Here is a 21,296-nt window from a genome sequence, read left to right as displayed (position 1 = left end):
CCCCGGGGTTTTATCAGCTCTGGGGGGGCCCCAGGTTTGGGGGGGTCAGTGCTGGTTGTTCGTCCTCAGTGAAGGGCAACAGGTCTGTGGGGCTGGGGGGGGGACCCCTAAATGGGGGGCGGGGGGGGCTCTATGGGGCTGGGACCCCTAAATGGGGGGGGGGGGGAGCTGTGGGGTGATGGGTCCTGAATGGGGGGGGGGGGTGACCCCCAAGTGACTTATGGGGCAGGATCTATGGGTCCTGGGTCCCCTTTAGGGGGTGTGGTGACCCCCAAGTGACTTATGGGGCAGGATCTATGGGTCCTGGGTCCCCTTTAGGGGGTGTGGTGACCCCCAAGTGACTTATGGGGCAGGATCTATGGGTCCTGGGTCCCCTTTAGGGGGTGTGGTGACCCCCAAGTGACTTATGGGGCAGGATCTATGGGTCCTGGGTCCCCTTTAGGGGGTGTGGTGACCCCCAAGTGACTTATGGGGCAGGATCTATGGGTCCTGGGTCCCCTTTGGGGGGTGTGGTGACCCCCAAGTGAATTATGGGGCAGGATCTCTGGGTCCTGGGTCTCCTTTAGGGGGTGTGGTGACCCCCAAGTGACTTATGGGGCAGGATCTATAGGTCCTGGGTCCCCTTTAGGGGGTGTGGTGACCCCCAAGTGACTTATGGGGCAGGATCTATAGGTCCTGGGTCCCCTTTATCGTGTGTGGTGACCCCCAAGTGACTTATGGGGCAGGATCTATGGGTCCTGGATCCCCTTTAGGGGGTGTGACCCCCAAGTGACTTATGGGGCAGGATCTATGGGTCCTGGGTCCCCTTTAGGGGGTGTGGTGACCCCCAAGTGACTTATGGGGCAGGATCTATGGGTCCCACCCCGTTTTCCTCACGCCGTGGGGCAGGTGTGGGTTGCTGATAAGGCCCCAGATGCTGATAAGGCCCTGGGGGGGGGGGGGTGGGGCTGATAGGGGGGGGGGGGGGGGGGTGGGGCTGATAGGGGGTGGGGGGCCCTCCCTGCCCCATAACTTGTGGGTCGCTCTCCCCACAGCGTCATGGCCTCTCTCCTGCGCTGCCCGGTCCTGGCTCGACACCCCTGGCTGGCGAGAGCCCTGGCCACCGCGCCCCCCCGAGCCCACCCGGGTAACCTATAGGGGCTATAGGGGCTGTAGAATAGGGTATGGGGACAGTATAGGGGCTCTATAGGGGGTAGAGGGGCTCTACGGGGGGATACGGGGGCTTTAGGGGGGCGTATAGGGTCGATATCGTGGGTAGAGGGGCTGTATAGGGGCTGTCTATTGGGTATGGGGGCTCTGTAGGGGGTATAGGGACTGTATAGTGGGTTATAGGGGGTTTATAGAGAGGCATGGGGGATCTCTAGTGGGTATAGGGACTGTATAGGGGCTTTATAGTGGGGTGTGGGGACTGTATATTGGGTTATAGGGGCTTTATAGAGGGGTATGGGGGCTCTCTAGTGGGTATAGGGACTGTATAGGGGCTTTATAGTGGGGTGTGGGGACTGTATATTGGGTTATAGGGGCTTTATAGAGGGGTATGGGGGCTCTTGAGTGGGTAGAGGGACTGTATAGGGGCTGTCTACTGGGTATGGGGGCTCTGTAGGGGGTATAGGGACTGTATAGTGGGTTATAGGGGCTTTATAGAGGGCTATGGGTTATCTCTAGTGGGTATAGGGACTGTATAGGTGCTTAATAGTGGGGTGTGGGGACTGTATATTGGGTTATAGGTGCTTTATAGTGGGGTATGGGGGCTCTCTAGTGGGTATAGGGACTGTATAGGGGCTGTCTACTGGGTATGGGGGCTCTGTAGGGGGTATGGGGACTGTATAGTGGGTTATAGGGGCTTTATAGTGGGGTATGGGGGATCTCTAGTGGGTATAGGGACTGTATAGGGGCTTTATAGAGGGGTGTGTGGGCTCACTAGTGGGTATAGGGACTGTATAGGGGTTGTCTATTGGGTATGGGGACTGTATAGTGGGCTATAGGGGCTTTATAGAGGGGTATAGGGGCTCTCTAGTGGGTATAGGGACTGTATAGCGGCTGTCTACTGGGTATGGGGACTGTATAGTGGGTTATAGGGGTTTTATAGAGGGGTATAGGGGCTCTCTAGTGGGTATAGGGACTGTATAGGGGCTGTCTACTGGGTATGGGGACTGTATAGTGGGTTACAGGGGTTTTATAGAGGGGTATAGGGGCTCCCTAGTGGGTATAGGGACTGTATAGGGGCTGTCTACTGGGTATGGGGGCTGTATAGTGGGTTACAGGGGTTTTATAGAGGGGTATAGGGGCTCCCTAGTGGGTATAGGGACTGTATAGGGGCTGTCTACTGGGTATGGGGGCTGTATAGTGGGTTACAGGGGTTTTATAGAGGGGTATAGGGGCTCTCTAGTGGGTATAGGGACTGTATAGGGGCTGTCTATTGGGTATGGGGACTGTATAGTGGGCTATAGGGGCTTTATAGAGGGGTATGGGGGCTCTTGAGTGGGTATAGGGACTGTATAGGGGCTGTCGACTGGGTGTGGGGGCTCTGTAGGGGGTATGGGGACTGTATAGTGGGTTATAGGGGGTTTATAGAGGGGTATGGGGGCTCTCTAGTGGGTATAGGGACTGTATAGGGGCTGTCTACTGGGTATGGGGGCTCTGTAGGGGGAATGGGGACTGTATAGTGGGTTATAGGGACTTTATAGAGGAGTATGGGGGCTCTCTAGTGGGTATAGGGACTGTATAGGGGCTTTATAGTGGGGTATGGGGACTGTATGGTGGGTTATAGGGGTTTTATAGAGGGGTTTGGGGGCTCTCTAGTGGGTATAGGGACTGTATAGGGGTTGTCTATTGGGTATGGGGGCTGTATAGTGGGCTATAGGGGCTTTATAGAGGGGTATGGGGGCTCTTGAGTGGGTATAGGGACTGTATAGGGGCTGTCGACTGGGTGTGGGGGCTCTGTAGGGGGTATGGGGACTGTATAGTGGGTTACAGGGGCTTTATAGTGGGGTATGGGGGCTCTCTAGTGGGTATAGGGGCTGTCTACTGGGTATGAGGGCTCTGTAGGGGGTATAGGGACTGTATAGTGGGTTATAGGGGCTTTATAGAGGGGTATGGGGGCTTTCTAGTGGGTATAGGGACTGTATAGGGGCTGTCGACTGGGTATGGGGGCTCTGTAGGATGAATGGGGGCTGTATAGTGGGTTATAGGGGGTTTATAGAGGGGTATGGGGGCTCTCTAGTGGGTATAGGGACTGTATAGGGGCTGTCTACTGGGTATGGGGGCTCTGTAGGGGGTATGGGGACTGTATGGTGGGTTATAGGGGCTTTATAGAGGGGTATGGGGGCTCTCGAGTGTGTGTACGGAACGTATAGGGGCTGTATAGCAGGTATGGGGGCTCTGTAGGGGGTATCAGGACTTTATAGTGGGGTATAGTGGCAGTACAGCGGGGTATAGGGACTGTATAGTGGGTATAGGGACTGTATAGGGGCTGTCTACTGGGTATGGGGGCTGTATAGTGGGTTACAGGGGTTTTATAGAGGGGTATAGGGGCTCCCTAGTGGGTATAGGGACTGTATAGGGGCTGTCTACTGGGTATGGGGGCTGTATAGTGGGTTACAGGGGTTTTATAGAGGGGTATAGGGGCTCTCTAGTGGGTATAGGGACTGTATAGGGGCTGTCTATTGGGTATGGGGGCTCTGTAGGGGGTATAGGGACTGTATAGTGAGTTATAGGGGCTTTATAGTGGGGTATGGGGGCTCTCTAGTGGGTATAGGGACTGTATAGGGGCTTTATAGTGGGGTGTGGGGACTGTATATTGGGTTATAGGTGCTTTATAGTGGGGTATGGCGGCTCTGTAGTGGGTATAGGGACTGTATAGGGGTTGTCTATTGGGTATGGGGACTGTATAGTGGGCTATAGGGGCTTTATAGAGGGGTATGGGGGCTCTTGAGTGGGTATAGGGACTGTATAGGGGCTGTCGACTGGGTGTGGGGGCTCTGTAGGGGGTATGGGGACTGTATAGTGGGTTATAGGGGGTTTATAGAGGGGTATGGGGGCTCTCGAGTGGGTATAGGGACTGTATAGGGGCTGTCTACTGGGTATGGGGGCTCTGTAGGGGGAATGGGGACTGTATAGTGGGTTATAGGGACTTTATAGTGGGGTATGGGGGCTCTCTAGTGGGTATAGGGACTGTATAGGGGCTTTATAGTGGGGTATGGGGACTGTATGGTGGGTTATAGGGGTTTTATAGAGGGGTTTGGGGGCTCTCTAGTGGGTATAGGGACTGTATAGGGGTTGTCTATTGGGTATGGGGACTGTATAGTGGGCTATAGAGGCTTTATAGAGGGGTATGGGGGCTCTTGAGTGGGTATAGGGACTGTATAGGGGCTGTCGACTGGGTGTGGGGGCTCTGTAGGGGGTATGGGGACTGTATATTGGGTTATAGGGGCTTTATAGTGGGGTATGGGGGCTCTCTAGTGGGTATAGGGGCTGTCTACTGGGTATGAGGGCTCTGTAGGGGGTATAGGGACTGTATAGTGGGTTATAGGGGCTTTATAGAGGGGTATGGGGGCTTTCTAGTGGGTATAGGGACTGTATAGGGGCTGTCGACTGGGTATGGGGGCTCTGTAGGATGAATGGGGGCTGTATAGTGGGTTATAGGGGGTTTATAGAGGGGTATGGGGGCTCTCGAGTGGGTATAGGGACTGTATAGGGGCTGTCTACTGGGTATGGGGGCTCTGTAGGGGGTATGGGGACTGTATGGTGGGTTATAGGGGCTTTATAGAGGGGTATGGGGGCTCTCGAGTGTGTGTACGGAACGTATAGGGGCTGTATAGCAGGTATGGGGGCTCTGTAGGGGGTATCAGGACTTTATAGTGGGGTATAGTGGCAGTACAGCGGGGTATAGGGACTGTATAGTGGGTATAGGGACTGTATAGGGGCTGTACAGGGGGCTATGGGGCTCTATAGTGGGGTATAGGGGCTGTATAGTGGGGTATAGGGGCCATATAGTGGGTATAGGGACTGCATCGGGGCTGTCTAGGGGGTATAGGGGCTGTATAGGGGCTGTATATGGGGGCTATGGGGCTCTATAGGGGTCTACGGGGCTCTATAGGGGGCTATGAGTGCTTTATAGTGGGGTATAGGGGCCGCATAGTGGGGTATAGAGGCCACATAGAGGGTATAGAGACTGCATCGGGGCCGTATAGGCCCTCTGGGGGCTCTATAGGGGGGTCAGACAGCCCGTATAGGGGTGTTTCGGGGTGCTGACCCCCCCTCTCTCTCTTTCAGGCGCCCCCCCCCACTGCCCCTTCATGGAGCTGGAGGGGGGAACCCCCTTTATCCAACGCGCCCCCCCCGAGGTGCAGGAGGACGTCGCGCCCCCCCCTCAAGGTAAAGGCCTATAGGGGGGTGTCCCCCCGCTATATACCTCCCCAAATCGACCTTTGACCCCTAACCTATAGCCTCTATACCCCCCCAATAAACATAAAGCCCCCCTGAACTGGCTGCTGGAGCTGGAGGAGAAGCCGGAGGAGACCCCGGAGCGGAGGCTGGAGGAGAACCTGCCCGGTGAGGGCACCTATAGGGGCTATAGGGGACTGGAGGGGATAGAGGGGGCGTATATAGGATGAATAGGGGGAAATACAGGGGGAGGAAGGGGTTATAGAGGGGTATAGGGGCAATAGGGAAGGAATAAAAGCTGTAGGGGGGGGTATAGGGTGTGTACGGGGGGGTATAGGAGTGGTATGGGGGGGTATAGGGGCTGTAGAGAGAGTATAGGGTTCTCATAGGGCCATATAGCATATGTATACGGGGGTATAGGGGCTATATGGGGTATTCAGGAGCTATATAAGGGGGGTTTAGCAGCTATATGAGGGGTAGTAGGGGCTATGGGGGGGGTTAGGGGCTATATAGAGGGTCTTAGGGGCTACACGGGGGGTATAGGACCTATATAGGGGGGTTAGGAGCTATATAGAGGGGTGTAGGGGCTATATGGGGGGCGTAGAGGGTAAATGGGGGGGGTTAGGGGCTATAAAGGGGAGTTTAGGGGCTATATAGTGTGTGTAGGGGCTATATATTGAGGTGTATGTGCTATATAGCGTGTGTAGGGGCTGTATAGGGGTGTGTAGGGTCTATATTTGGGGGTTTAGGAGCTATATGAGGGGGGTTAGGGCCTATATGGGGGGGTTAGGGCCTATATGGGGGGGCTTAGGGCCTAAATGAAGGGGTTTAGGGCCTATATGAGGGGGTTTAGGGCCTATATAGTGGGGAGTAGGAGCTCTATAGGGGCTCAGGGAGGTTTTGGGGTTCCCTACGGGTTTTGGGGACCCCCCTCACCCCGTTTTTTCCCCCCTTCAGCCAACGCCTTCCCATACGAGGCAATTTAGGGCCTATATGAGGGGGTTTAGGGCCTAAACGAAGGGGTTTAGGGCCTATATAGTGGGGAGTAGGAGCTCTATAGGGGCTGAGGGAGGTTTGGGGGTTCCCTACGGGTTTTGGGGTCCCCCCCTCACCCCGTTTCCCCCCCCCCCCAGCCGACGCCTTCCCGTACGAGGCGGTTTTCGGGGGGCGCCTGGCGGGGCTGCGTCGCTCTCACACCTACCGGGTGTTCACGGCCGTGGGGCGCAGGGCCGAGGCGCCCCCCCTGGCTTTTTCGGGGTCCCCCCCGCGCCCCCTCCAGCTCTGGTGCTCCAACGACTACCTGGGAATGAGCCGGCACCCCCAAGTCATCCGAGCTGCCAGGTGGGAACCCCGAAAAAAAATCCTGGAACCCCAAAACCCCACACAGAACCCCAAAACCCCACAGAGAACCCCAATATCCCCCCCAGAACCACAATATCCCCCTCAGAATCCCAATATCCCTCTCAGAACCCCAATATCCCCCTCAGAACCCCCCAAAATCCATACCCGGCACCCCAATACCCCACCCTGCACCCCAATATCCCTCCCAGAACCCCAATATCCCACTCAGAATCCCAATAAACCCCCTCAGAACCCCAAAACCCCAACCCCTGCACCCCAATATCCCTTCCTGGCACCCCAATAACCCCCCTCAGAACCCCAATAACCCCCCTCAGAACCCCAATATCCCCCTCAGAACCCCAATAACCCCCCTCAGAACCCCAATATCCCTCCCCTGGCACCCCAAAACCCCACCCTGCACCCCAATATCCCCCTCAGAACCCCAATAACCCCCCTCAGAACCCCCAAACCCCAACCCCTGCACCCCAAAAACTCCTCCCAGCACCCCAATATCCCCCCCAGCGCCCCAAAACCCACACAGAACCTGAGGATCCACCCCCAGGACCCCAATATCCCCCCCCTGCACCCCAAAACCTACCCAGTGCTCCAATATCCCCCCCGCCAGCGCCCCCAAACCCACCCTCAGGTCCTCCCAGTGTCTCCCAGTCCCTCCCAGTTCCCCCCAGACCCCAAATACCCCCCAGGACCCCAATGACCCTCAGGCCTCTCAACCCCACAAAGTCCTCCCAGTCCTCCCAGTCCCTCCCAGTTTGTCCCAGTGTCCTCCCAGTCCCCCTCAGTCCCTCCTAGTCCCCCTGCAGTCCCTCCCAGTCCCTCCCAGTGCCTCCCAGTCCCTCCTAATCCCCTCCCAGTCCCTCCCAGTGCCTCCCAGTCCCTCCCAGTGCCTCCCAGTCCCTCCCAGTGCCTCCCAGTCCCTCCTAATCCCCTCCCAGTCCCTCCCAGTGTCCCTCCCAGTGTCTCCCCAGTCCCTCCCAGTGCCGTTCCAGTCCCTCCCAGTGTCCCCCCGCAAACCCCTCCCAGTCCCTCCCAGTGTCCCCCCCAATCCCCTCCCAGTCCCTCCCAGTCCCCCCCAATCCCCTCCCAGTCCCCCCCCAATCCCCTCCCAGTCCCTCCCAGTCCCCCCCAATCCCCTCCCAGTCCCCCCCAATCCCCCCCAGTCCCCCCCTAGTCCCCCCCCAATCCCCTCCAGTCCCTCCCAGTCCCCCCCAATCCCCTCCCAGTCCCTCCCAGTCCCCCCCAATCCCCTCCAGTCCCTCCCAGTGTCCCCCCCAATCCCCTCCAGTCCCCCCCAGTCCCCCCCCAGTCCCCCCCCAGTCCCTCCCCCAATGCCCTCCCAGTCCCCCCCAATGCCCTCCCAGTCCCTCCCACTCCCTCCCAGTCCCTCCCAGTGTCCCCCCCAATCCCCCCCCAATCCCCTCCCAGTGTCCCCCCCAATCCCCTCCCAGTCCCTCCCAGTCCCCTCCCAATCCCCTCCCAGTCCCCTCCCAATCCCCTCCCAGTCCCCTCCCAATCCCCTCCCAGTCCCCCCCCAGTCCCCCCCCAGTCCCCCCCCAGTCCCCCCCCAGTCCCCCCCAGTCCCCCCCCAGTCCCCCCCCAGTCCCCCCCCAGTCCCCTCCCAGTCCCCCCCAATCCCCTCCCAGTCCCTCCCAGTCCCCCCCAATCCCCTCCCAGTCCCTCCCAGTCCCCCCCAATCCCCTCCCAGTCCCTCCCAGTCCCCCCCAGCCCCTCCCAGTCCCTCCCAGTCCCCCCCAGTACCTCCCAGTATCCATCAGGCTGGCGCTGGAGGCCCACGGCCTGGGCTCGGGGGGCACGCGGAACATCGGGGGGACGTCTCCCCTGCACGGGGCGCTGGAGCGAGCCCTGGCCCGGCTGCACCGCCAGCCCCGCGCCGCCCTCTTCTCCTCCTGCTACGCCGCCAACGACACCTCCCTGGCCACCCTCGCCGCCATCCTGCCAGGTAGGGGACCCCAAAAAGCCTCCGGGGACCCCAAAAAACCTCCGGGGAACCCAGAAAAGTTCATAGGAACCCAAAAATGTTCACGAGAACCTCAAAAAACCCACTTGGGATTCCAAAAAAGTTCATGAGAACTTCAAAAAACCACTTGGGATTCCAAAAAAAGTTCATGAGAACTTCAAAAAACAACTTGGGGTGCCAAAAAAGTTCATGAGAACCTCAAAAAACCCACTTGAGGTTCTTCAAAACCTCCTGAGATTCCATAAAATCTCCTGAGAACCCCAAAAAACCCACTTGAGGTTCTTCAAAACCTCTTGGGATCCCATAAAAGCTCCTGAGAACTCCAAAAAAACCCACTTGAGGTTCTTCAAAACCTCTTGAGATGCCATAAAAGCTCATGAGAACCCCAAAAAAACCCACTTGAGGTTCTTCAAAACCTCTTGAGATCCCATAAAAGCTCCTGAGAACTCCAAAAAAACCACTTGAGGTTCTTCAAAACCTCTTGAGATCCCATAAAAGCTCCTGAGAACCTCAAAAAACCCACTTGAGGTTCTTCAAAACCTCTTGAGATCCCATAAAAGCTCCTGAGAACCTCAAAAAACCCACTTGGGGTTCTTCAAAACCTCTTGAGATCCCATAAAAGCTCATGGGAACCTCAAAAAACCCACTTGAGGTCCTCGAGGTGGCCACCTGGGTCCTTCTTCTCGGCAGGCTGCGAGGTGTTTTCCGACGAGGGCAACCACGCGTCCATGATCCAGGGGATCCTGCGGAGTGGGGTCCCCAAACACGTCTTCCGCCACAACGACCCCCAACATCTGGACCAGCTCCTGGCCCGAAGCCGCCCCGGGATCCCCAAGATCGTGGCCTTCGAGTCGGTCCATTCCATGGACGGTCAGTGGGGCATCTCCAAAGCTTCCTGGGACCTCCAGGACCTCCTGGGATCCATAAACCCCCCGGAGATGATCTCAAACCCCCCTGAGATGCCCTCAAAACCCACTTGAGGTTCTCCAAAACCCCCTGAGATGCCCACAAACCCCCCTGAGATGCCCTTGAAACCTCTTGAGGGTCTCCAAACCCCCCTGAGATGCCTTCAAACCCCCCTGAGATGCCCTCAAAACCTCTTGAGGGTCTCCAAACCCCCCCAAGATGCCCTCAAAACCCCTTGAGGGTCTCCAAAACCCCCTGAGATGCCTTCAAACCCCCCTGAGATGCCCTCAAAACCTCTTGAGGGTCTCCAAACCCCCCTGAGATGCCCTCGAAACCCCTTGAGGTTCTCCAAACCCCACCGAGATGCCCTCAAAACCTCTTGAGGGTCTCCAAACCCCCCCGAGATGCCCTCAAAACCTCTTGAGGGTCTCCAAACCCCCCTGAGATGCCCTCAAAACCCACTTGAGGTTCTCCAAACCCCCCTGAGATGCCTTCAAAACCTCTTGAGGTTCTCCAAACCCCCCCGAGATGCCCTCAAAACCTCTTGAGGGTCTCCAAACCCCCCTGAGATGCCCTCAAAACCCACTTGAGGTTCTCCAAACCCCCCTGAGATGCCCTCAAAACCCCTTGAGGGTCTCCAAACCCCCATGAGATGCCCTCAAAACCCACTTGAGGTTCTCCAAAACCCCCTGAGATGCCCTCAGAACCTCTTGAGATTCTCTAAACCCCCCTGAGATGCCCTCAAACCTCCTCAGTTCTCTCAAAGCCTCCTTGTTTTCCCCTCAAAACTCATTGAGGTTCTCCAAACCCCCCTGAGATGCCCTCAAAACCCACTTGAAGTTCTCCAAAACCCCCTGAGATGCCCTCAAACCCTCTTGAGATTCTCCAAACCCCCCTGAGATGCCCCCAAAACCTCTTGAGGGTCTCCAAACCCCCATGAGATGCCCTTGAAACCTCTTGAGACTCTCCAAACCCCCCTGAGATGCCCTCAAAACCTACTGATGTTCTCCAAAACCCCCTGAGATGCCCTTAAAACCTCTTGAGGGTCTCCAAACCCCCCTGAGATGCCTTCAAAACCTCTTGAGGTTCTCCAAACCCCCCCGAGATGCCCTCAAAACCTCTTGAGGGTCTCCAAACCCCCCTGAGATGCCCTCAAACCCCTCTGAGATGCCCTCAAAACGTTTTGAGGGTCTCCAAACCCCCCGGAGATGCCTTCAAAACCCCTTGAGGGTCTCCAAACCCCCCGGAGATGCCTTCAAAACCTCTTGAGGGTCTCCAAACCCCCTGAGATTCCCTCAAAACTCCTTGAGGTTCTCCAAACCCCCCTGAGATGCCCTCAAACCCCCCTGAGATGCCCTCAAAACCTCTTGAGGGTCTCCAAACCCCCCTGAGATTCCCTCAAAACTCCTTGAGGTTCTCCAAACCCCCCTGAGATGCCCTCAAACCCCCCTGAGATGCCCTCAAAACCTCTTGAGGGTCTCCAAACCCCCCTGAGATGCCCTCAAAACCCCTTGAGGGTCTCCAAACCCCCATGAGATGCCCTCAAAACCCACTTGAGGTTCTCCAAAACCCCCTGAGATGCCCTCAGAACCTCTTGAGATTCTCTAAACCCCCCTGAGATGCCCTCAAACCTCCTCAGTTCTCTCAAAGCCTCCTTGTTTTCCCCTCAAAACTCATTGAGGTTCTCCAAACCCCCCTGAGATGCCCTCAAAACCCACTTGAAGTTCTCCAAAACCCCCTGAGATGCCCTCAAACCCTCTTGAGATTCTCCAAACCCCCCTGAGATGCCCCCAAAACCTCTTGAGGGTCTCCAAACCCCCATGAGATGCCCTTGAAACCTCTTGAGACTCTCCAAACCCCCCTGAGATGCCCTCAAAACCTACTGATGTTCTCCAAAACCCCCTGAGATGCCCTTAAAACCTCTTGAGGGTCTCCAAACCCCCCTGAGATGCCTTCAAAACCTCTTGAGGTTCTCCAAACCCCCCCGAGATGCCCTCAAAACCTCTTGAGGGTCTCCAAACCCCCCTGAGATGCCCTCAAACCCCTCTGAGATGCCCTCAAAACGTTTTGAGGGTCTCCAAACCCCCCGGAGATGCCTTCAAAACCCCTTGAGGGTCTCCAAACCCCCCGGAGATGCCTTCAAAACCTCTTGAGGGTCTCCAAACCCCCTGAGATTCCCTCAAAACTCCTTGAGGTTCTCCAAACCCCCCTGAGATGCCCTCAAACCCCCCTGAGATGCCCTCAAAACCTCTTGAGGGTCTCCAAACCCCCCTGAGATTCCCTCAAAACTCCTTGAGGTTCTCCAAACCCCCCTGAGATGCCCTCAAACCCCCCTGAGATGCCCTCAAAACCTCTTGAGGGTCTCCAAACCCCCCTGAGATGCCCTCAAAACCCCTTGAGGGTCTCCAAACCCCCATGAGATGCCCTCAAAACCCACTTGAGGTTCTCCAAAACCCCCTGAGATGCCCTCAGAACCTCTTGAGATTCTCTAAACCCCCCTGAGATGCCCTCAAACCTCCTCAGTTCTCTCAAAGCCTCCTTGTTTTCCCCTCAAAACTCATTGAGGTTCTCCAAACCCCCCTGAGATGCCCTCAAAACCCACTTGAAGTTCTCCAAAACCCCCTGAGATGCCCTCAAACCCTCTTGAGATTCTCCAAACCCCCCTGAGATGCCCCCAAAACCTCTTGAGGGTCTCCAAACCCCCATGAGATGCCCTTGAAACCTCTTGAGACTCTCCAAACCCCCCTGAGATGCCCTCAAAACCTACTGATGTTCTCCAAAACCCCCTGAGATGCCCTTAAAACCTCTTGAGGGTCTCCAAACCCCCCTGAGATGCCTTCAAAACCTCTTGAGGTTCTCCAAACCCCCCCGAGATGCCCTCAAAACCTCTTGAGGGTCTCCAAACCCCCCTGAGATGCCCTCAAACCCCTCTGAGATGCCCTCAAAACGTTTTGAGGGTCTCCAAACCCCCCGGAGATGCCTTCAAAACCCCTTGAGGGTCTCCAAACCCCCCGGAGATGCCTTCAAAACCTCTTGAGGGTCTCCAAACCCCCTGAGATTCCCTCAAAACTCCTTGAGGTTCTCCAAACCCCCCTGAGATGCCCTCAAACCCCCCTGAGATGCCCTCAAAACCTCTTGAGGGTCTCCAAACCCCCCTGAGATTCCCTCAAAACTCCTTGAGGTTCTCCAAACCCCCCTGAGATGCCCTCAAACCCTCCTGAGATGCCCTCAAACTCGCTTCCTACCTCATTTTGTGTCCTCTTCTCCCCCCAAAAAGGCTCCATCGCCCCACTTGAGGAGCTCTGCGACGTCGCCCACTCCCACGGGGCTCTGACCTTCGTGGACGAGGTCCACGCCGTGGGGCTGTACGGGGCGCGCGGCGCCGGCATCGCCGAGCGCGATGGGGTCATGCACAAGGTGGACGTCGTCTCGGGCACTTTGGGTGAGGAGAAGACTTCTCGGGGGGCTTCGGAGCTCCTGGGGATGGAGAAAAAGCTCTTTAGGGGGGGAAAAAGGAGGATTTTGGGGTGTAGGGAGGGGATTTGGGGGGGGTTGGGGTGGCTAAACCCGCTTAAGTCCCCTCTGGAGGAGGATTTTGGGGTGTAGGGGGGTGATTTTGGGATCTAGGGAGGGATTTGGGGGGGCCTGGACCTCCTTAAGATCCCATGGAGGGAGATTTTGGGGTGTAGGGGGGATTTTGGGGTGACTAAACCCACTGAAGTCCCCTCTGGAGGAGGATTTTGGGGTGTAGGGGGGATTTTGGGGTGACTAAACCCACTGAAGTCCCCTCTGAAGGAGGATTTTGAGGTGTAGGGGGGATTTTGGGGTGGCTAAACCCGCTTAAGTCCCCTCTGGAGGAGGATTTTGGGGTGTAGGGGGGTGATTCGGGGATCTAGGGAGGGATTTGGGGGGGCCTCGACCTCCTTAAGATCCCATAGAGGGAGATTTTGGGGTGTAGGGGGGATTTTGGGGTGTAGAGGGGGAGATTTTGGGGTGTCTGCACCTCCTTAAGTCTCCATGGAGGGAGATTTTGGGGTGTAGGGGATGATTTTGAGGTCTAAGGGGGGGGTTGTGGTGCCTAAATCCACTTAAGTCCCCTCTGGAGGAGGATTTTGGGGTGTAGGGGGGTGATTTAGGGATCTAGGGGGGATTTTGGGGTGCCTGGACCTCCTTAAGATCCCATGGAGGAGGATTTTGGGGTGTAGGGGGGATTTTGGGGTGACTAAACCCACTGAAGTCCCCTCTGGAGGAGGATTTTGGGGTGTAGGGGGGTGATTTAGGGATCTAGGGGGGATTTTGGGGTGCCTGGACCTCCTTAAGATCCCATGGAGGAGGATTTTGGGGTGTAGGGGGGATTTTGGGGTGACTAAACCCACTGAAGTCCCCTCTGGAGGAGGATTTTGGGGTGTAGGGGGGTGATTTTGGGATCTAGGGAGGGATTTGGGGGGGCCTGGACCTCCTTAAGATCCCATAGAGGGAGATTTTGGGGTGTAGGGGGGATTTTGGGGTGACTAAACCCGCTTAAGTCCCCTCTGGAGGAGGATTTTGGGGTGTAGGGGGGTGATTTTGGGATCTAGGAGGGATTTTGGGGGGCCTCGACCTCCCTAAGATCCCATAGAGGGAGATTTTGGGGTGTAGGGGTGGATTTTGGGGTGTAGGGGGGAGATTTTGGAGTGTCTGCACCTCCTTAAGTCCCCATGGAGGGAGATTTTGGGGTGTAGGGGATGATTTTGGGGTGTGGGGGCGGATTTTGAGGTCTAAGGGGGGGGTTGTGGTGCCTAAACCCACTTAAGTCCCCTCTGGAGGAGGATTTTGGGGTGCAGGGAGGTCTATAGGGGGGGTCTACAGAGATACAGGGTGATCTATAGGGGCACAGGGGGATCTATAGGGATACAGGGTGGTTTATAGGGGTACAGGGTGGGTCTATGGGTCATATAGGGTGGTCTATAGGTATATAGGGGCATCTATAGGGATACAGGGTGGTTTATAGGGGGATCTATAAGGATACAGAGTGGTTTAAAGGGGTACAGGACGAGTCTATGGGTGATATAGGGTGGTCTATAGGTATATAGGGGGATCTATAGGGATACAGGGTGGTTTATAGGGGGATCTATAGGGATACAGGGTGGTTTATAGGGGTACGGGGGGTCTATGGGTGATATAGAGTGGTCTATAGGGATATAGGGGGATCTATAGGGATACAGGGTGGTTTATAGGGGGATCTATAGGGATACAGGGTGGTTTATAGGGGTACGGGGGGGTCTATGGGTGATATAGAGTGGTCTATAGGGATATAGGGGGATCTATAGGGATACAGGGTGGTTTATAGGGGTACGGGGGGTCTATGGGTGATATAGAGTGATCTATAGGGACATAGGGGGATCTATAGGGATACAGGGTGGTTTATAGGGGTACAGGGAGGGTCTATGGGTGATATAGGGTGGTCTATAGGTATATAGGGGGATCTATAGGGATACAGGGTGGTTTATAGGGGTACAGGGAGGGTCTATGGGTGATACAGGCTGGTCTATAGGGATATAGGGTGGTCTATAGGGATATAGGGTGGTTTATAGGGGGATCTATAGGGATACAGGGTGGTTTATAGGGGTACAGGGAGGGTCTATGGGTGATACAGGCTGGTCTATAGGGATATAGGGTGGTCTATAGGGATATAGGGTGGTCTATAGGGTTAGAATAGAATCTACTGGGGTGGGGGGGGGGTCTGTGGGTGATATAGGGTGGTCCATAAGGGGGTCTATAGGTGTACAGGGGGATCTTTCGGGGCGCAAGGGCTCTTTGGGGGTGCAGAACATTCCAGAAGGTTCTAGAGGGTCACATGGGGGGGTCTCTGAGATTCCACAGGGATCCAGAGGGGGGTCTATGTGGTTCCATAGGGCTCTAGAGGAGGGTCTATGGAGGTGTAGGTGGTTTCGGGGTTCCCTGACCCCCCCTCCCCTCCTTTTTTTTTTTTACCTCCTCAGGCAAAGCCGTGGGCGCCGTGGGCGGCTACATCGCCGGCTCGGCCGCTCTGGTGGACGCCGTCCGCTCCTTGGGGCCCGGCTTCATCTTCACCACGGCGCTGCCGCCGGCCGTGGCCGCCGGGGCCTTGGCCTCCCTCAAGATTTTGGGGAGCCCCGAAGGCGGGGTGCTGCGCCGCACGCACCAGCGACACGCCAAGCACCTCCGCCTGCTGCTGAGGGACCGCGGGCTGCCCGTCCTGCCCTGCCCCAGCCACATCGTCCCCGTCAGGGTAGGTTGGGGGGTCTCCCCCTCGGCTGCTTCGCCCTCAGAAAGAAAGAAATCCCTCTCTTAGGCTCGGAAAGAGGACTCGCTCGAGGTCCAAAATGGCTTCCGAGAGGTAAAAATGGCCTCGCGGAGGTGGAAAATGCTCTGTCCTGAGGTAAAAATTCCCTCTGAGAGGTAAAAAAACTCTTCTGTGAGGTAAAAATCTCCTTATGGAGGTGAAATATTCTCTTTCCTGAGGTAAAAATCCTCTCTGAGAGGTGAAAAAATCTCTTTCGTGAGGTAAAAATCTACTTTGAGGGGTGAAAAGATCTTTCATGAGGTAATAATCCCCTTTGAGGGGTGAAAAACTCTTTCCTGAGGTAAAAAACTCTTTCCTGAGGTAAAAATCCCTTTCCAGAGATGAAAAATTCTCTTTCGTGAGATAAAAATCCTCTCTGAGAGGTGAAAAAATCTCTTTCATGAGGTAAAAATCCGCTTTGAGGGGTGAAAAACTCTTTCCTGAGGTAAAAATCCCTTTCCAGAGGTGACAAATTCTCTTTCCTGAGGTAAAAATCCTCTCTGAGAGGTAAAAAAACTCTTCTGTGAGGTAAAAATCTCCTTACAGAGGTGAAAAATTCTCTTTCCTGAGGTAAAAAGACCTTTCTAGAGGTGAAAAAATCTCTTTCGTGAGGTAAAAATCCGCTTTGAGGGGTGAAAAACTCTTTCCTGAGGTAAAAAACTCTTTCCTGAGGTAAAAATCCTCTCTGAGAGGTAAAAAAACTCTTCTGTGAGGTAAAAATCTTCTTACGGAGGTGAAAAATTCTGTTTCCTGAGGTGAAAAAATCTTTCCTGAGGTAAAAAAACTCTTTCCTGAGGTAAAAATCCCTTTCCAGAGGTGAAAAATTCTCTTTCCTGAGGTAAAAATCCTCTCTGAGAGGTGAAAAAATCTCTTTCGTGAGGTAAAAATCCGCTTTGAGGGGTGAAAAGATCTTTCCTGAGGTAAAAACCCCTTTTCAGAGGTGAAAAATTCTCTTTCCTGAGGTAAAAATCCTCTCTGAGAGGTGAAAAAATCTCTTTCGTGAGGTAAAAATCCGCTTTGAGGGGTGAAAAGATCTTTCCTGAGGTAAAAACCCCTTTTCAGAGGTGAAAAATTCTCCTTCCTGAGGTAAAAATCCTCTCTGAGAGGTGAAAAAATCTCTTTCATGAGGTAAAAATCCGCTTTGAGGGGTGAAAAACTCTTTCCTGAGGTAAAAAACTCTTTCCTGAGGTAAAAACTCCTTTCCAGAGGTGAAAAATCCTCTTTCCTGAGGTAAAAACTCCTTTCCAGAGGTGAAAAATCCTCTTTCCTGAGGTAAAAATCCTCTCTGAGAGGTGAAAAAGTCTCTTTCGTGAGGTAAAAATCCTTTTTCAGAGGTGAAAAATTCTCTTTCCTGAGGTAAAAATCCTCTCTGAGAGGTAAAAAAACTCTTCTGTGAGGTAAAAATCTCCTTACAGAGGTGAAAAATTCTCTTTCCTGAGGTAAAAAGACCTTTCTAGAGGTGAAAAAATCTCTTTCGTGAGGTAAAAATCCGCTTTGAGGGGTGAAATATTCTCTTTCCTGAGGTAAAAATCCTCTCTGAGAGGTGAAAAAATCTCTTTTGTGAGGTAAAAATCCGCTTTGAGGGGTGAAAAACTCTTTCCTGAGGTAAAAATCTCCTTCCAGAGGTGAAAAATCTTCTTTCATGGGGTAAAAATGCCCTTTGGGAGGTAAAAATCTCTTCTTTGGGGTTAAAATCTGCTTCCAGAGGTGAAAAATTCTCTTTCCTGAGGTAAAAATCCCCTTTGAGAGGTGAAAAACTCCCTTTCCTCAGGTAAAAATCCCTTCTGTAAGGTAAAAGATGACTTTTTGACATAAAATCCCTTTTTGTCTGAGGTAAAATCTCCTCTTTAAGGTGAAAAAATCTTTTTTCCTGAGGGAAAAATCCTATTTCCTGACCTAAAAATCTCTCCCATTAAATAAAACTGACCTTTATTGAAGTTAAATTCCCTCCCTGAGGTGAAAAATTCACTTTCCTGAGGTAAAAATTCTTTTCCTCAGAGAAAAATCTATGCCATGAATTAAAACTGAACTTTCTTAAGGTAAAGTCCCTTTTTCTGTGGTAAAATCTCCTCCCTGACGTGAAAAAAATCCTCTTTCCTGAGGTAAATGTTCCTTTTCCTGAAAGAAAAATCTCTCCCTTCAAGTAAAATGGTGCTTTCTTGAGGTAAAATCCCCTTTTCTGGGATAAAATCCTCTCGCCGAGGTGAAAAATTCACTTTTTGAGAGAAAAATCCCTTTTCCTGAGGTGTCTGATGGCTTTTTAGGGGTTTATTGTTGGTTTTTTGGGGTTCCTGATGGGTTCTCGGGGGTTCATCGTTGGGTTTGGGGGTTCCTGATGGGTTTTTTGGGGTTCATTGTTGGTTTTTTGGGTTCCTGATGGGTTCTTGGAATTCATAGTTGATTTTTGGGGTTCCTGATGGGTTCTCGGGGGTTCATCGTTGGGTTTGGGGGTTCCTGATGGGTTTTTTGGGGTTCATTGTTGGTTTTTTGGGTTCCTGATGGGTTCTTGGGATTCATAGTTGATTTTTGGGGTTCCTGATGGGTTCTCGGGGGTTCATCGTTGGGTTTGGGGGTTCCTGATGGGTTTTTTGGGGTTCATTGTTGGGTTTTGGGGTGCCTGATGGGTTCTTAGGGGTTCATTGTTGATTTTTGGGGTTCCTGATGGGTTCTTAGGGGTTCATTGTTGGGTTTTTGGGTTCCTGATGGGTTCTTGTGGGTTCATTGTTGGGTTTTTGGGTTCCTGATGGGTTCTTAGGGGTTCATTGTTGTTTTTTTTGGGTTCCTGATGGGTTCTTGGGGGTTCATTGTTGGGTTTTTGGGTTCCTGATGGGTTCTTGGGGTTCATTGTTGGGTTTTGGGGTGCCTGATGGGTTCTCGTGGGTTCATTGTTGGTTTTTGGGGTTCCTGATGGGTTCTCGGGGGTTCATTGTTGGGTTTTGGGGTTCCTGATGGGTTCTTGTGGGTTCATTGTTGGGTTTTGAGGTGCTTGATGGGTTCTTGCGGGTTCATTGTTGGGTTTTTTTGGGTTCCTGATGGATTCTCGTGGGTTCATTGGGTTTTTTTTGGGTTCCTGATGGGTTCTTGGGGCTTCATTGTTGAGTTTTTGGGGTTCTCGGGGGTTCATTGTTTTTTTTGACCTTTTTTTTGGGGTGCAGGTGGGGGACGCAGAGGCCAACACGCGGCTGAGCAGGGCGATGCTGGAGGAGCACGGCTTGTACGTCCAGGCCATCAACCATCCCACCGTGCGGCGCGGGGAGGAGATGCTGAGGCTGGCGCCCACCCCCCACCACAGCCCCAGCATGATGGAGAACCTGGCTGGTGGGGACGGGGGGGACATGGGGGGGACACGGGGGGGACACGGAAGGACGTGGGGACACACTGGGGGGACGTGGAAGGACATGAAGGGGCTTGGGGACACATGGGGGGGACAGGGAAGGACGTGGGGACACATTGGGGGGACGTGGAAGGACATGGAAAGACATGAGGGGGCTTGAGGACTTATTGGGGGGACATGGAGGGACAGGGTGGACATTGGGACTTGGGGACACATGAGGGGGACTTGGGGGGACATGAGGGGGACATGGTGGACATGGAGACACATGGGAGGGACATAGAAGGACATGGGGACACATGGGAGGGACATGGAGGGACATGGGGACACAGGGGAGACCTGGAAGGACATGGTGGACTCGAGGGGACATGAGGGGACAGGGTGGACATGGAGGGACATGGGGACTTGGGGACACGTGGAGGGGACATGGTGGACATGGAGGGACATGGGGACTTGGGGACACAAGGAGGGGACACGGTGGACATGGAGGGACATGAAGGGGCTTGGGGACACATGGAGGGGACATGGTGGACATGGAGGGACATGGGGACTTGGGGACACATGGAGGGACATGAGGGGACGGTGGACATGGTGGACATGGAGGGACATGAAGGGGCTTGGGGACACATTGAGGGGACATGGTGGACATGGAAGGACATGAGGGGGCTTGGGGACACATGGAGGGACATGGGGACACAGGGGAGATGTGGAAGGACATGGGGGGACACGGAAGGATGTGGAAGGACATGGAGGGACGTGAGGGGACAGGGTGGACACAGAGGGACATGAGGACTTGGGGACACATGGGGTGACGTGGAAGGACATGGGGGCACATAGGGGGGACATGGAAGGACATGGTGGACTTGGGGGGACACGGGAGGCAGGGGAATGGGGGGTGTGGGAGTGATGAGGATGGGGGGACATGGGGGACGCACTGGGGTCTCTGTGCCCCCCCTGACGCCCCTGTCCCCGTCCCCCCCCAGATCGTCTGTCCCAGTGCTGGGGGGAGCTGGGCCTCCCGCGCGAGGCCCCCCCGGGCCCCTCCTGCTCGTCCTGTCATCGTCCCCTCCACTTCGCCTTCATGAGCGACTGGGAGAGGCAGCACTTCGGGGCAACCGGCGTCGCTGTGCGGGCTTGAGACCCCCCCCAAAACCCGGGGGGTCCCCAACAACACCTCCCTCAATGCTTGGATCCCTCTCAGATGCTTCAATCCCCTCCCAGATCCCCTTTCCAGTTCTCCCAGTTCTCCCAGTTGCAGGTCTGGGGGGGTCCCAATGAGGGACTGAGACCCCTCAAAAGCACCAGGGGTGCCCCAAAGCCCCCCCAAAAAGCCTGGATCCTCTCCCAGTTCTCCCAGTTCCAAGCAATAAAGTGTCGTGGGAATCTGTATCCGCCTCTATTTTTTGGGGTGAGGCACCTCTCTGCCTGGTTTCCCCCTCCCAGTCTACCCAGTTCATCCCAGCTCCACCAGTAACCGGCTGTACTGGGGCAAAAATCTCTCCCGTGAGGTAACAATCGACCTTTTTTGAGGTCAAGTCCCCTTTTCTGGGGTAAAATCCCCTCCCTGAAGCAATAAATCCTCTTTCCTGAGATAAAGGACCCTTTTTCTGAGAGAAAAATCTCTCCCTTCAAGGAAAATCACCCTTTCTTGGGGTGAAGTCCCCTTTTCTGAAATAAGATCCTCTCTTTGAGGTGAAAACTCCACTTTGTGAGGTAAAACTCCCTTTTCGTGATAGAAAACTCTCTCCCTTCAAGGAAAATCCTTTTTCGAGGCGAAGTCCCCTTGTTCTGGGGTAAAATCCCCTCCTTGAAGTGCAAAATCCTCCTTCCTGAGGTAAAAGTCCTTTATCCTGGGAGAAAAATTCATCCTGCGAAGTAAAATGGACGTTTCTCGAGCTAAAGTTGTTTCCTGGGGTCAAATCCCCTCCCTGAAGTGAAAAATCCTCTTTCCTGAGGTAGAAACGCTTTTTCCTCCGGTAAAAACCTCTTCCGTGAGGTAAAAATCCACCTTTCTTGAGGGAAAATCCCCCTTT

General features: G+C 54.4%; 1 protein-coding gene across 1 annotated transcript; it reads left to right on the top strand.

Annotated features, from left to right (window-relative positions):
* Nucleotides 1–7: 7 nt before the first annotated feature.
* On the top strand, nucleotides 8–20,652 carry LOC138735070 (5-aminolevulinate synthase, erythroid-specific, mitochondrial-like). The gene is made up of 11 exons (XM_069882940.1): nucleotides 8–82; nucleotides 1,035–1,126; nucleotides 5,275–5,376; nucleotides 5,476–5,553; nucleotides 6,519–6,726; nucleotides 8,520–8,704; nucleotides 9,413–9,592; nucleotides 12,906–13,070; nucleotides 15,610–15,878; nucleotides 19,088–19,250; nucleotides 20,247–20,652. The coding sequence occupies exons 2-11, from the start codon at nucleotides 1,039–1,041 to the stop codon at nucleotides 20,399–20,401; spliced, it is 1,593 nt and encodes a 530-aa protein (XP_069739041.1). The 5' UTR covers nucleotides 8–82; nucleotides 1,035–1,038; the 3' UTR covers nucleotides 20,402–20,652.
* Nucleotides 20,653–21,296: the final 644 nt, after the last annotated feature.

The sequence above is a fragment of the Phaenicophaeus curvirostris genome, unplaced genomic scaffold, assembly GCF_032191515.1.
Source record: "Phaenicophaeus curvirostris isolate KB17595 unplaced genomic scaffold, BPBGC_Pcur_1.0 scaffold_406, whole genome shotgun sequence".
Taxonomy (NCBI): Eukaryota; Metazoa; Chordata; class Aves; order Cuculiformes; family Cuculidae; genus Phaenicophaeus; species Phaenicophaeus curvirostris.
This window is presented reverse-complemented; position numbering and strand designations above follow the sequence as displayed.